Source organism: Balaenoptera physalus (genome assembly GCF_965194825.1).
Source record: "Balaenoptera physalus genome assembly, chromosome: 12".
In the NCBI taxonomy this organism is placed as follows: domain Eukaryota; kingdom Metazoa; phylum Chordata; class Mammalia; order Artiodactyla; family Balaenopteridae; genus Balaenoptera; species Balaenoptera physalus.
The window spans coordinates 79,610,036-79,624,182 of record NC_138897.1 but is presented as its reverse complement, the minus strand read 5'-3'; the positions used below and the strand labels follow the sequence as shown (position 1 = coordinate 79,624,182).

Here is a 14,147-nt window from a genome sequence, read left to right as displayed (position 1 = left end):
AGAGCCCAGGCTTATAACCAACTAGACTATAAAAGGTACTACATTTTAAGAAAAGTCCATCTAATTATTTTGGCAGAAAGGCAGCACGCAGTTTGTTACTGTACCCAAATGTTCTCGGAGCCAAATCAATATTTTCTCTATAAAATCATCAGATTCATTTTGTATGTAAATAAAACCTATCATAAGGCACCTAGGTAAAAATCAACTTACTTCTCTGTAAATTACTGAATAATCCAGGAAATGGATAAATTAATTTTTTTCATTTATGAAAATCACTACATTAATGAATGGCATTCTTTCCTATTTCTTGTGACTCATAGAAACATGAAAAGTACATTATCCACTTGAAAATCTGACCATGTCCTTGCAAGCTGCCACCTCTGTAGAAAACCCACAGGATAAGAGAAAAGGCTTTGGGGAGGAGAAACCATTACATCTGAAGATCAGCAAATACATCGGCCCATCAGTTGTGGATCAAGTTTTCTGAGGCCTGTCATTTAAATCTGCATGACTGTGTTGTGTTCAAGATACGAGGAGCCAAGGCAAAGTCCAGTTCCTCAGTCACGACCCCAAGGCCGTTCAAACATTCCCTCTTGACTCTTGAAAATGGATCTATTTCATCTGGGGGATAATCACCGTGGGGGTCAACACCTGTACCACTAGAAAGTAAATCTTGTCAAGTCCCTGCTCATCACAGGTGCCTGGGATGTCAAATAGGAAAAGGCTTTTTCCTCCAATGTCTTGTCTTGATTGATTTATAGAAAACAACATTACAAGAACGCTCCAGTGGCCTTTTTCAGGAAAGCCTTCACGAAGGATGTCAGCAGAACAGCACATTTCAATGAGAAGACACACAATATTAAACTTCAGTTCTTCCAGATAAACCGCCACGTAAAAAATACAGCCTCATATGTCAATTCCCCCAGCACTTTCACACATGCAAAGAATGTCCCCAAATCCAACTGTTAAGCAAATTAGAAACATTTATTGGGAAAGCATTTTATCTTACCTGAAAAAGAGTTGATGTCACTTGTTTCTTGGATAGATGACTTTGCACATGTTCTACAGCTTGCTTTGAGAATGGCTTTTAAAAATCAAAAAAAACAATGTTTTTTCCACAAATATAAAACAGAGCAAACCTCTGTATGTTTTACAATGTCAAACATATAATTTAACACAAAAATTACTAAGCAGTAACCTATAGGGATTCCATCAACATGCATTCTTTAAAAAATCTGTTGGATTCTGCTGACAAGCCAAACAGATGACTGCTCCTCTGAGCTTCCCTCAGAGTTCTTAGACACCATGTCGAGAAGGATGTTCTTAGACACCATGTCGAGAAGGATGCTGAGCACGTCGGCATCCAACTGACATATCTAATCCCACAGGAGATCAAAATGACTTCGATTAAAAAAAGGTGTAAGGAATCGTATCATCACCTTACTAAAGGCATCATCCCTCAACTGGCTGATACTGGGGTCCTAAAAATGTAAAATTTCTATTATATGAGAGAAAGTGAATGCATGAAAATATACCTAAGAATTAAACGTCAGGACCACAAAGCTATATCACAGTGTTGAAAAGACTCTAGGGTAAGGAAAGTCTTGCTGTAACCACAGGGGAGAGGAATTGGTTCTAAAAGAATGAAACTCACACTGACAAAAATTACGCACTCTGTCCTCCCCCAAAACTTCAAATTACGTCTGCAGCAATGCACAAGAAGAAGAGCTTAAAAAGCATATCACACTGCTAAAAACCCTCTAAATTGTTGACCTATACGAAAACTATGTTTACAGAGGCTTTCACAGTGAACACCTGGCATTTACCAAGGTTCAACCATTCCCCAGCACAGCAGCAAGGCACAGAGCATTATGACTAACTCTAGCTCAGAAGTTCGGTAAGCACTGTAGACAACACAGTAAACACAGAAGCACGAACATATATCACTGTCGTGAGCAGTGCTGTCCAGTCAGGCTCTCTGCGATGCTGGAAGTGCAGTGAACCTGGGCTGACGCAGGAGTTACCAGCCACACGTGGGTATTTAGCCCTTGAAATGTGGCTCATGAGGAATTAAACTTTTAATTCCATTTCGCTTTAATTAACTTAAACAATTTAAATACCCACACGTGGCTAGTGGCTACTGCACTGGACACAGCAGCCCAGGGCTCTGAGGATACTCCTTTGGAAAACAGTCTTCATGTAGAGAGATTACATGGTAAATTTTCATTATTAATTATTCCACTCACTCCTGATGGAATAATTTCCTAGGAACCTAGTTTATCCTAATGACTGAATTAGATTGTTTCTCTGATTTATCAATACAAGGGAAAAAAATGGTTTCAACCATCCTTCAACTATTAATGAATTACATTAACATAATAATTACAATCCTCCTTACTAATTCAAAGAAAGCATTTAAGATTTTTATTGATCAATATATGATTAGCCTAACGGTTAAAGGACAGCTAAATGAAAAAGAATAAAGCTTAATTTCCTTTAGAAAGTCTAGAATTGACGTTGGCTTTTTCTTCCATTGATCTGCATTAGCCATTTTATCAATGTTTGCAGTGAAAGTATCCACTTTTGGAAACATACCAAGAGTATATGGAGCAACAGATACCGGATCAGTATTATCAGGAAACAAATGACAAAAACTGAAGAAATGGGTTCCATCCTGGATGAATATCATTTAATTTTTAAACCTCTTCCTCCTACTTTAACTTTCATTCTGGAAATGTTTGAAGGCTGTCTCATATTTACCCATACTAAAGTAATAAAACAAAAAGAGATACTTACATGTGAACAAGACAGCAGCTCCTTCATGATGTAAGTATCATAAATTTGTCGACTTCTACAAAGGCGATCTTCCTCATTCTCAAGCTTTTCATATTCTTTTATCTGGATGGTTAAAAGTTACCGTTGTTAGGTATTGTCTTCCTAGAAACTTCCTTTATTGAAGGATATTACTAGTCTTGGCAGAAACCACTTCCACATGAGATCAAGCAAATTACTTGAATCGGCCATTCCACAGGAAACAACCACTTCTAATGTTGTAATAATGAAGTTGGAATAATTTAAATTCAACTTGGAACATATGAATGGATTTTTTCCTATGATGAACCTTGTCGCTTAAATTTAGAAACACAATATTAGGAAACAAATACTGCCATGGTTACAATTAACTTACGATGCACCAGCCATGGACCATTCATCCTTGCCAATTCTCCTTTCCAAAGCACAAATAATTTAAATTTGTCTGTAATCCAGTTCTAAGAGTTATGATGGCTTGTTCTCACTCCCCTCACCCCTCACTGTATATATATATATACACACACATACACACACACACACATATATTCTTTTTTTACATTCTCTTCCATTATAAGTTATTATAAGGTATTGAGTATAGTTCCCTGTGCTATACAGTAGGTCCTTGTTGGTTATCTGTTTTATATAGAGTAGTGTGTATATTTTAACCCCAAACTGCTAATTGATCCCTATCCCCCCATATTTTGGTAACCATAAATTTGTTTTCTATGTCTATGAGTCTATTTCTGTTTTGTAAATAAGTTCGTTTGTATCATTTTTTTAGATTCCACATATAAGCAATATCATATATTTGTCTTTCTCTGTCTGGTTTACTTCACTTACTATGATAACATCTAGGTCCACCCATGTTGCTGCAAATGGCATTATTTCATTCTTTTGTATGGCTGAGTAATATTCCATTGTGTGTGTGTGTGTGTGTGTGTGTGTGTACACACACACACACACACACACACACCACATCTTCTTAATCCATTCATCTGTCGATGGACATTTAGGTTGCTTCCATGTCTTGGCTACTGTAAATAGTGCTGCTATGAATACCGGGGTGCATGTATCTTTTCAAATTATACTTTTCTCCAGAAGGAAAACACTTTTTTAATGAAGGAGCAATTCAGCAATGTTGGCATAACCAAAGGACCTGGGCTTAATCATCCAAGGTTAATTCAGGAGAACATGTCTAAAGGTTCAAATACCATGCCAGATGCAAGTACGGTAGCTGCAAGGAAACAGAAGCCAGACACAGAAATCTGAGGCAGAGTCAGAAAACAAACAAAGGACTCTAGTTTGGTAGATTTCTTTTGATGTTTTGTTTTAGTAAGTTCCAGAAATTAATGCCAGAATGCTAGGATAGAACAGGTGGACTGTTAGTGAACCAAAGGCAAACGTTTCTGCCTAAACATACAAACTCTAGGAAAACTAAACCTTCATGGAATCATTATCCTTGAAAACAAGTGTAATGAAACCTAAGTCTATGTTCTGGGGACCTATAAAGCAAGCTGACACCTGGTTAAGCAAATGCTGATTCTATGGGAGTTTTCTATGAACTGTAATAATCTGACGATACAGAAAATTCTAGTTTCTTGCACAAATGATGATCTGAACCACAATTCTGGCTTTAGTAAGTGCCTCGTATCTCATAAACTCCAACTTGAACGACAGAAAAGGTTAATTCTTAGTAGGCAAAGAAACAGCCTAAAGCATCCCTGGCTGTAATTCACTTTCTATTATCAGTAAGACCACTAATTAAAGAACATGCAGTCAAGTATCAATTGGCTCTAGACAGGATGTCCTGATGTGCAGAGCAAATGCCACCCCTAATTCTGGCAGTCAGGTTGTCCAGGGAACCTGAGCAGGCAGAGGCCCGAGTTCAAGGTGAAAAGTCTCTACTACAGCAGAACAGAAGCTTCGCCATCAATGATGAACATTCACTAACCGTGTAGTCCTCCCTTTCTGCTGTGGTGGTTACAAAGCTCACAGCTGAACATGTAGCCAAAAAAATGCAATAATCATCATTGATTCTGCTCTTTTGCTCACACCCCTGTCCCCAACACCCCCTATATCCAATTCATCAGCCAGTCATGTTGACTTTATATTCAAAATATATCACAAACCAGGGCCCTCCTTCAGGTAATAGTGAACTAAACTCTAACAACAATTCTGGACATATATAAAACCCAACTACACTGGACCACTGGAGAGTGACCAAAAGTACACAGATAATGGAAAAGGGGCATCAAACGGAAGCTGGAAAGTAAGAGAGGATATTCCTGAAAATGAAGAGCCAGAGCGGAGCTCCAAAATTTTACGTACAAACTCTCAAAATCTCTGCTGGACCCCATAATGACATGTGAGCATGACAGACCCAAAGCAGTCCAGCTAAGGTTAAAAGATCTGAACAAGATTCAGTTGCTACCCACTGTATGAGAAGACAGAGCATCAAGTCAGAGTAAGCCAAATTAACTGCTGAGACAAAAAAAATCAATACCCTTTGGAGAAGCAGAGTTTAGAGTATCTACAATATCAATGGACAAGATACAATCTGAAATTTATCTATGAAGAAACAGAGAAATGTAGCTCACACATAAGAGAACAGACCATCAGTGAAGACCAATCCAAGATGATTCTGATGGAATTATCAGACAAGGATTTTAAAGGAGTCGTTAAAACTATACTAAAAGATGTACAGAAAATATGCATGTAATGAATAAGAAGATAGGAAATAGCAGCAGAAAAATAGTAACTAAGAAAATAACCACATGGAAATCTTATGTGAAAAAAAATTCAATGGATGGACATAATCACAGGCTAGAGTTGGCAAAAGAATCAATGAATTTGAAGACAGCTCCATAAAAATTATCTAATCTGAAGAAAAGAAAGAAAAAAAATTGGGGGGGAAAAATGGAACAGGGAATCAGTGATATCTAGGATAATATCGAAAGATCAAACATACTTATGATTGGAATTCTAGAGAGAGGAAAAAAAAGAGACTGGGGTAGAAATAATGTTTTATAATGGCCCAAATTTTACCAGATTTGGTGAAACATATAAATTGACAGATTCAAGAAACTAAGTGAAAGCCACAAAGGATAAACACAATATCTGAAATTACTCCACTAAAATGCACCTCCTCAGAAGTCAGTCTTTGACCCAGCAATTTAAGGTGGCCACCAAATCACAATACATCACATTGAATTGTGAGTCTGTTTTGAATCACTGCATAGCAGTTATCATTTCCTGATATATTTCCTATTCATTTATTACTGGTTTATTTTCTGTTTCACCAAAAATAGGAGCTCAAAGAGAGCACAGACTTTGTCCATCTTGTTCATCCAAACAATGCTTCCCAGCATTAGTGTTTGATAAATACTGGTTGCATGAGTGAAGAAAAGTCTGCGTAGTAACTTTACCTCTGATCTTATATTTTCTGTTTTCCGTGATTTATTACTAAATCTAGGTGTAATATAAATATTTTTATAAGCTGCCTCTAAATCTAACTGGAACAAGGAAGTGTATAAACCAACACACCGAGCATTAGCTACGTGTCAGGTGCTGTTCTGGTGTGTTGCATACACACATGACAACCCTAAGGACAGACACTGCTATCACCCTAATTTTTAGCTGAGGAAACCCAGATAGAGTGAAGCAAGACTCCTTGCCCAACTTCAGGCAGCTAGTCACTACCAGTGTCCAAATCCAAATCCAGATGTTCTCAGTTTAGAGCTGGAACTCTTTACCACCATGTTACAGCATATACCTAATCAGCATATTATAGATATTACAGTTTAGAAAGCAACTGTCCATCTGGCATCCCCTTTCAGACTCTCAATTAGCCTGTGAAATAGCAGGAGATGATTACTAACCTCATTTCATAGATAAAGTAAGAGATGCTCAAATATTAAGTCCCCATTCTATGAGCTCAAGTACAGGACAGTGTCTTGGTTCACATTTGTAAGCTCTGGGTCTGACACAAGGTAGATGCTTCAGGGTTTGCTCAATGACCAGCACCATATCCCACAGCAACTGAGAGGGGCACAGCTGCACCTAGATCCTAGCTGGGCCTGCTGTCTAGGAGTCAAACAATGGTCAAGTGAAAATACTGATGACACACACAAACCCCAGCAGCAAGCATATATTAAGTACTCCATGGGCATTACAGGCGACAGACAGTGTAAGAATCAGAGAAGCAAAGCAGTCACGGAAGACTGGGATGACTGTACAGACAGGCTTCACGGGAGAATACAGAAACTGACCTTGGCCTTAAACGAAGCAAGGCTTTCCACAAGCCGAGAAGGGGAAACAGCATCCTAGGCTGGGGGAAGGACATAAGGAAAGTAATAAAAAGAAGAATTGGGCTCGGTGGGTTCAGGTAATATTGGTTACTGGAAGGTCTACGTGAGAAGGTAGTGAAAGATAAAGAGGGAAAGGTAAGCGATAACTAACGCAGAGATATGTGAGTGTTGGAAGAAGCAATTAGGACTTTAGACCACAGGAAAATGGGTAACCACTAAAAGTCTGCGGACACAGAAAAATGGAAATACAATGGACAACATACACATTGCAAGATATCTGACAACAGAGTTTTCTAGGGATCAGGATCATAAAACTAGAAATTAAAGAATCCACTAGGCTGGTGAAACCAAGGAGTCAGAATGACTGATAACTTCAATCTTGGAGGCTGTACTGACTTACACAACTGTATTTGAAACTCCAAGGTGGATGGTATTGTCAATTAAAGAACACAAAGCAAGTTGCTGAGGAGCCCTGAAGCATTTTCCTCCAAGGGGATAACCTGATAGGCCAGATCCATCACACCAGGCCAGGAGAGAGGAGAGAAGAGCTGCAGAACAAGCCAACGAAGAGAAACTCCAATGCCTAAAGTTCAAATGGAAACACATCAGCAGTAGTCACCACCATACTGGCCAGAAGTGCTTAAGAAATAACTATGTAGGTTGCCCATCTGTTTCATCTACTAAAGGAGATTGCTTTCTATTTGACAAAGCAGCTGAGTAAATGCTGAAATTGGAGAGGTGAAGCTTTTAAGAACACAGGAAAGAAAAAAAATTTTTGACACATCAAGCTGTGAGTCTCGTCCAGATAAAACACCTGATTCAGACTGAAATAATAAAGTCACTTCATACTCAGTGGAATCCTTTTGGATTTAGCTTACTTTTTTTTCACATGATGCTAAATGTGCATCATCATTTGATCATTCTTCCTGGAAATACATTAATATAATTTTAAAAATGTAGAAAAATGTCATTTTCATGTATATCAATAAACCAGGAAAAAAGGGAATATTCTTCCAATTTTCAAAGATACAAAGATTCCTAATATCAGCCCTAATTATGCCATGCTTTCTTTGGACCATTTCAAATGTTTTAGGGTAAAGACAGATCATGCAAATAATATTAGCATATGTCATTTCTTAAATATATTTCAATTAATATATTCTCTAATTTCAATTTTAATTTCCTCTTTGACCCATAAATTATTTAGAAGTTATTTGTTTCCAGGCAGCTAAGGATTTCTTACTTAACACTGTTATTAAATTTGAGCTTAAGTCCACTGTGGTCAGAGAACATACTCTGAACAATTTCAATCTTGAAATTTGTAGAAAGTTTTCTTTAGGGTCCAGCATATGATCTATTTTGGTAAATGTTTCATATGTAGTTTAAAGAATGCAAAACTGTTTTTGCTGGGTCAATTAGGTCAAGTTTATTCATCACTTTATTAAGATCTTCTATATCCTTACTAATTTTTTGCCTGTTTGTTCTACAAGCTCTTGAAGTATGTGGGTATCCCACTAGGGTTGTAGAATTATTTTGTTTTGGATCTTCCTGCCAATTTTTGCTTTAAATATTTTAAAGTTTTGTTATTTATAAGATACAGATGCTGACTCCTCAATCATTATGAAATAATCTCTCTTTATCTCAAAGTAGCATTGCCATGTACTTTGTCTGATATTAGTATAGCTATACCAGCTTTGCTTCATTTAGTGTGTATATTACATATCCTCTTCCATACTTCTGTTTAAAGTATATCACTTCTTTAAAAATTAAAAAAAAAAATTGAATCACTATACTGTACACCTGTAACTTATATGATATTGTACAGCAACTATAGGTTAATCAAAAAATAAAATTATCTTAAAATACATAAATAAAGCATCTCACTTGTAAGCAGTATATAACATGGTTTTGGTTATTTATCCAGTCTGACAAACTTGGTCTTTTACTGGGAGTATTTAGTCCATTTATATTAAATGTAATCATCAATATTTATATAGATGAATTTATAGTTACCACCTTACTCTTTATTTTCAATTTGACCTCCTACTTTATGTCCACCTTTTATTCTTTTTTTTTTTTTTTGGATTAATACAATGTTGTTTTATTCCGTATCTCCTCTCTTTTAACATACACATTTTATTCTTTTAAAAGTTACCTTAGAGATTACAATATGCATCCTTTACAAGTCAATGCAAATTATTATTTTTACTATCCCCAATAATCCTAGAATCTTAAAATATTTTAACTTTATTAACCCCTCTCCTGCCTTTTGTGCTACTCTCATACATTTTAGTTTTACACACACTTTAAACTCTAAAAACATATTATAGTTTTGTATGGTCAACATTCGTATATTTCACATACACATTTACCCTTTATGATGTCTTTCATTCCTTCCTGCATTTCCATCTGGGGTAATTTCCCTTCTGCTTACAGTAGCTCCCTTTAGTATTTATGGTAATGCAGTTCCACTACTGACAAATTCTCTCAGTTTTCGTCTGAAAATATCTTTATTTCACCATCATTTTTGAAGGAAGTTTTGGCTGAGGAAAGAATTCTAGGTTGGCAGCTTTTTTCTCTCATTACTTTAAAGATGGACATTTCATTGTCTGTCTTTCTTTTTTCTTAATCATTTGTTTTAATATGTCACAGTCGTTTCGTTCATATTACTGCCCCTTTAAAAATGAGGTGCCTTTTTCTAACCTCTGGTTGCTTTTAAAATTTTCTCTCTGTCACAGGTTTCCACAGTCTTATACTGATGTGCAAAGATACGTTTCCTCTGTACTCATCCTGCTAAGTTTTTTGAATCTGTAAGCTGCTGACTTTCATCATTTTGTAATATTCTTAGTATTATATCCTCAAATACTGCTTCTTTCCCATTCTCTCTCTTCCTTTCTGGGAGTCCAACTTTACATGTGTTAGACCTTTTAGGCATGCCTCACATGTCTCTAACGCCCTTATTTCTTTTTTATATTCTTTTTTCTCTGTATTTCGGTTTGAGATGACCTTCTGACCTGCTTCCCTATTCATTAATCATGTCTCACATTGTGACAATCTGCTACTGGTTCTAACCACTAGGTTCTAATTTCAAATACTTTATGTTCTAGAATATCTGTTTGGTTTTCCACAATACATTCAAATTATGCTGAAACTCTCTATTCCTCCATCTAATTATTTTGTCCATCTTTTCCTCTATTGTCTGGAACATATTATTTACAGTTATTTTCAGGTACTTGTCAGCTAACTCCAATATCTGATTCATCTGCAGGTCTGCTTGTATTGCCTTGTTTATAAATCACGTGATCTTGCTTCTTAGATGGAAAATCATTTTTTACTGTATGGTGAAGATTGGAGAGTCTCTATATACTGTTATTTTCTACCTGCAAAAGAGACAGAGGGCTCCCCTTATTCTCTGCTGCACAGGTAGAGAGGGAGTTCATCACCCAACAGGGGGTTGAGCTGGGCTGGTCTGGTCTGCCATTTGTGTAGGACTCAGTCTGCCTCTGGTTGATCCCTGTTCCTAAGGCCTGGCTCTCCATGGAGTTCAGTGAGATCTCTGTCTCCTCAGCACTGGATTCAGTTCTGCCCTTAAGAAGTCATCAGGATAGCTCTTCGGCCCCCGGCCCATTCGAGCTTCAAAACTTGGCGTGTGTCTTGAGCAGGGGACTCATCATGTTTTGGGGGTTCCTCCAGCGTCATCGTTTTTTTTTTTAATATGTTTGATGTTATAATTTTTTTATTGTTTTGGGGGGCTTTTTTGGGGGATGGGAGGGTGAGGGTTTGTCTGCACCGCATGGCTATGGGACCCTAGTTCCCTGACCAGGGACTGAACCCAGGCCCTTGGCAGTGAGAGCACGCAGTCCTAACCACTGGACCGCCAGGGAATTCCCAGCTTCATTGGTTTACTCCAGATCCAGAAACCTCTTCTGGTTTTTCTGTCTTCCAGAAGCAGCCTCCTGCCAGGGGCCAAAGCTGGATTCTCATCTGCCCACCACACCTGGACCAGCCGGGGCCCCAGGTGATAAGTGGTTATGGCTCTTCAGTGGGGCTTTCATCTCTTGCCTGCTCTGTTTTTGGATTCCTGCCACAACAGGTGTACATTTCAATACCGTTTAATACCACAAGGCTGTGGGAGGTTTCAATGCGTCTTCCAGAAGCTCTTGGCCTGCCTCTTCAGATCCCCTCCCAATGTCTTGCTGGGAGAACCAGCTGTGGGTTTGAGGCCACCCTTTCCCACCAAGTCTCCAATTTGTCACTGTAGTAATGTGTGACCATAAAACTTTGCTAGTTTCTCTTTCACCCAGTAGCAGCTCCCTGCCTCGGCTTCTGTGTCCAGAATCAGCAAGCTTCTGCAGAAAATAAAATGGCTGGTAATGCTGAGTGCACCTCTGAATGATTCTTCCTCCTCTGGAATTTTAGTCCAACTCTTCCTCACTGATTCCAGAACACTATAGAGCTTTAAGAATATGATTTTTATAGTTGTTGTCAGCATCTCTAATAAACTATATCTTGTAGTACTAATTACTTTTGACGAATTTCTAAGATATCTAGTAGTCTTAATATTTCCCAAAGTACAGTTTAAATATGCTTTTGAAATAAAAGCATTGATAAAACAGTCACTTCTTACCTCTTCATAAAACTTCACCTGAGGTACAGCTTCATTAATTTCATTCAAACAAAAATCTTTAAATAGCAAGAAACCTAAAGAAAAAGAATAAAAAATTTCAGGGTGGGCGATGAGTGTAAATTTTATCCCACAGGGTGTTTTCAAATTCATTTGTTTCAACCTCTTCCTCCCCTACCCTTAAAATACAAAAGGGGGTTTCAAGAGGCTACTTAATGCCTAAAAGGAAATAATCCAGGTATGCCTAAAAGGAAATAATCCAGGTAAAGTAAGAGGATCACACACCTAGTTCCTTGCTTTGAGGTTCCTTCTCTCTTGGCAACCCCCCTCCCACTTTTAAAAAATGCACAATTAACAGTGCTAGTGGTTACCACCACTTAGTGCTACTGGTCACCAGAATAAGTGGAAGATTAACCAAAGAAATCAGAGATACAGGTAATACAGAAGTTGGTAAGAGTCACCATGGAGCTAATAAATGCTACGCCCACAGAAACAGAACTAAAACTCCCTTAAGAAAAAAAAAAGAAGTACTTTCCTAACCTTTCTAGCCTTTTCTCTCACCACTTATTAGCTCAAGTTCCTCCAAGTCCCTACCAAATACCTCGTGCCAGAGCAGATCACCCATTCCCAGATGGTGCTTTTCTCCTTCACAACTCCACGCCTCATCTTCAAGCAATCAGTACCTTCTGCCCGGGATACCACCCCCATTGCACAGTGCCTGTTACACAGTGGGAGGCCAATAAATATGTGTTGAAAGAATGTTTGTTTGCATGGCCCTTCCAACATGCCTCTGCCAAAGTGCTCACCCTGGTTAATTATCTGATTTACAAGTCTCCCACCCCAGTACCAAACCCAGTGGCCAGCTCAGTGCCTCGCACCTAGTCAAGCCTCAGTGAATGAATGAAGCTGGAGAGGACAAGCTGACACCAGACTGAGGGCAGAGATACTGGAAGACTATGAAAAGTCAAAAGCAATGAGAAGGTCCAAACAATTAAAAGATTGTTAGGAGAGACAGAAGTCACAGAAAAAAAAATGTGAAGAAAGACTCGCAAAAAGTCTAAAATGTTGGGCAAAGGTAGATCAGAACTCCCCAGGTAGGACAGGAAGGAAGCAGCTTTGACAAGATTTTCATTCAAGTTAACATGAGAGTTATATAACTTGAGCTTGTCTGTTGTTGCCCCATAAATTCCCCTCCATGCTTCCAGGAACATGACCTTTGAAAACGGTAAATGTTTGTTCAGTGGAACTAGAAGAAAGGTATTTGGACTACTTGGTTAAATAGGCAAGACCAGACTAACAGGGGCTGGGTGCACAGCTCCAGCAGGAGCACGGCCGTGCTCATATTGTCAAGAAACTGCAGCGAGGCCAACATATGGAGGGAGTAGGGAATTCAAGAAGCAGATGAGTAGGAAGAACTGAAGATGTGAATCTCTACCGATTTGCATGTTAATATTTTTATTTTAAATAAGAGAAAGGTTGACTTTCAGTTCTCATTCATTTCAAAGTAATTTCCGATTTCCCTTGTCATTTCTTCTTTGGCTCATGAGTCATTCAGGAATGTGTAGTTTAATTTCCAGATATTTGGGAGGTTTTTTTTTTCAGGTATTTTTGGGATATTGATTTCTGTTTAATTCTGTTGTGGTCAGAGAACATATTCAGTAGGACTTCCAATGCTTTTAAATTTACTGAAACTTGGTTTTGGTCCCAAACTTGGTCCCTCTAGGTGAGTGTTCCAAGGGTACTTGAAAAAAAAAAAAAACAGTATATAGGGTGGAGTGTTTCATTAAATAAAGTAAAAAGGCAATTGGGCCAAGTTGGTTGATAGGGTTGTCCTGGTCCTCTAAATCTTACTGAATATCTATTTATTCTCTCCATTATCGGTGGAGGACTGTTGAAATCTCCACCTGTAAACTGGAAGGGAGGGGAAAGAAAGAAGGAGGAGGATGAAGAAAGGGAGTTGAATGAATAAACATCCAACTTAATATGTTGTTACCTACTTCTTTAATGCAATTTCCATCATCAATGTGTAAGATAAGCCAAAGAATTATTTGGAACATCGTATAGGGGGAAAAAACCAGTATTTTCCTCGTGTCTGTACATAAACTGAAGCATTACTTTCTATCACAGCAGCTGTTAAAATGGAGCAGCCAGAAGAAAGATATTTTGCCTTTTGGATACATCCTAGATCATTGTGTTCCAGGCTGAATGCAATTTACCTTCATTAGACTTAAATTACATAAAAAAAAAAAAAAATGAAGCATTACTCAGATTAGAACAAAAGCTAAAGGGCAAAAATAAGGAAATAATTTGCCTAACTGGTTCACTTTATTGGTGCAATTTCTCCAGATTTCAAAGAATAAAAAGTAGTGACCCAACACCTGCTTACTAGGTAACTGTGGAATGTG

At 38.0% G+C, this 14,147-nt stretch overlaps 1 protein-coding gene across 10 annotated transcripts in view; it reads right to left on the bottom strand.

The window, feature by feature from the left end:
• Positions 1-14,147, bottom strand: part of LOC309639779 (G protein-coupled receptor kinase 3) — a 117,907-nt gene that overhangs the window by 49,896 nt on the left and 53,864 nt on the right. For 4 of the 10 annotated variants that reach the window (XR_014251849.1, XM_082417458.1, XM_082417464.1 and 1 more), the window contains exons 3-5: positions 11,746-11,819; positions 2,797-2,898; positions 1,010-1,084 (exon numbers count right to left, since the gene is read on the bottom strand). Coding sequence is in view for 9 of the 10 variants with exons in the window: in XM_082417458.1 (XP_082273584.1) it covers positions 1,010-1,084; positions 2,797-2,898; positions 11,746-11,819 (251 nt within the window). In the remaining variant the exon portion in view is untranslated. Of the gene's footprint in view, positions 1-335; positions 774-1,009; positions 1,085-2,796; positions 2,899-9,490; positions 11,712-11,745; positions 11,820-12,343; positions 12,363-14,147 lie in introns of those variants that run through there. The other 6 variants (XM_082417462.1, XM_082417463.1, XM_082417465.1 and 3 more) reach the window with 5 other exon arrangements.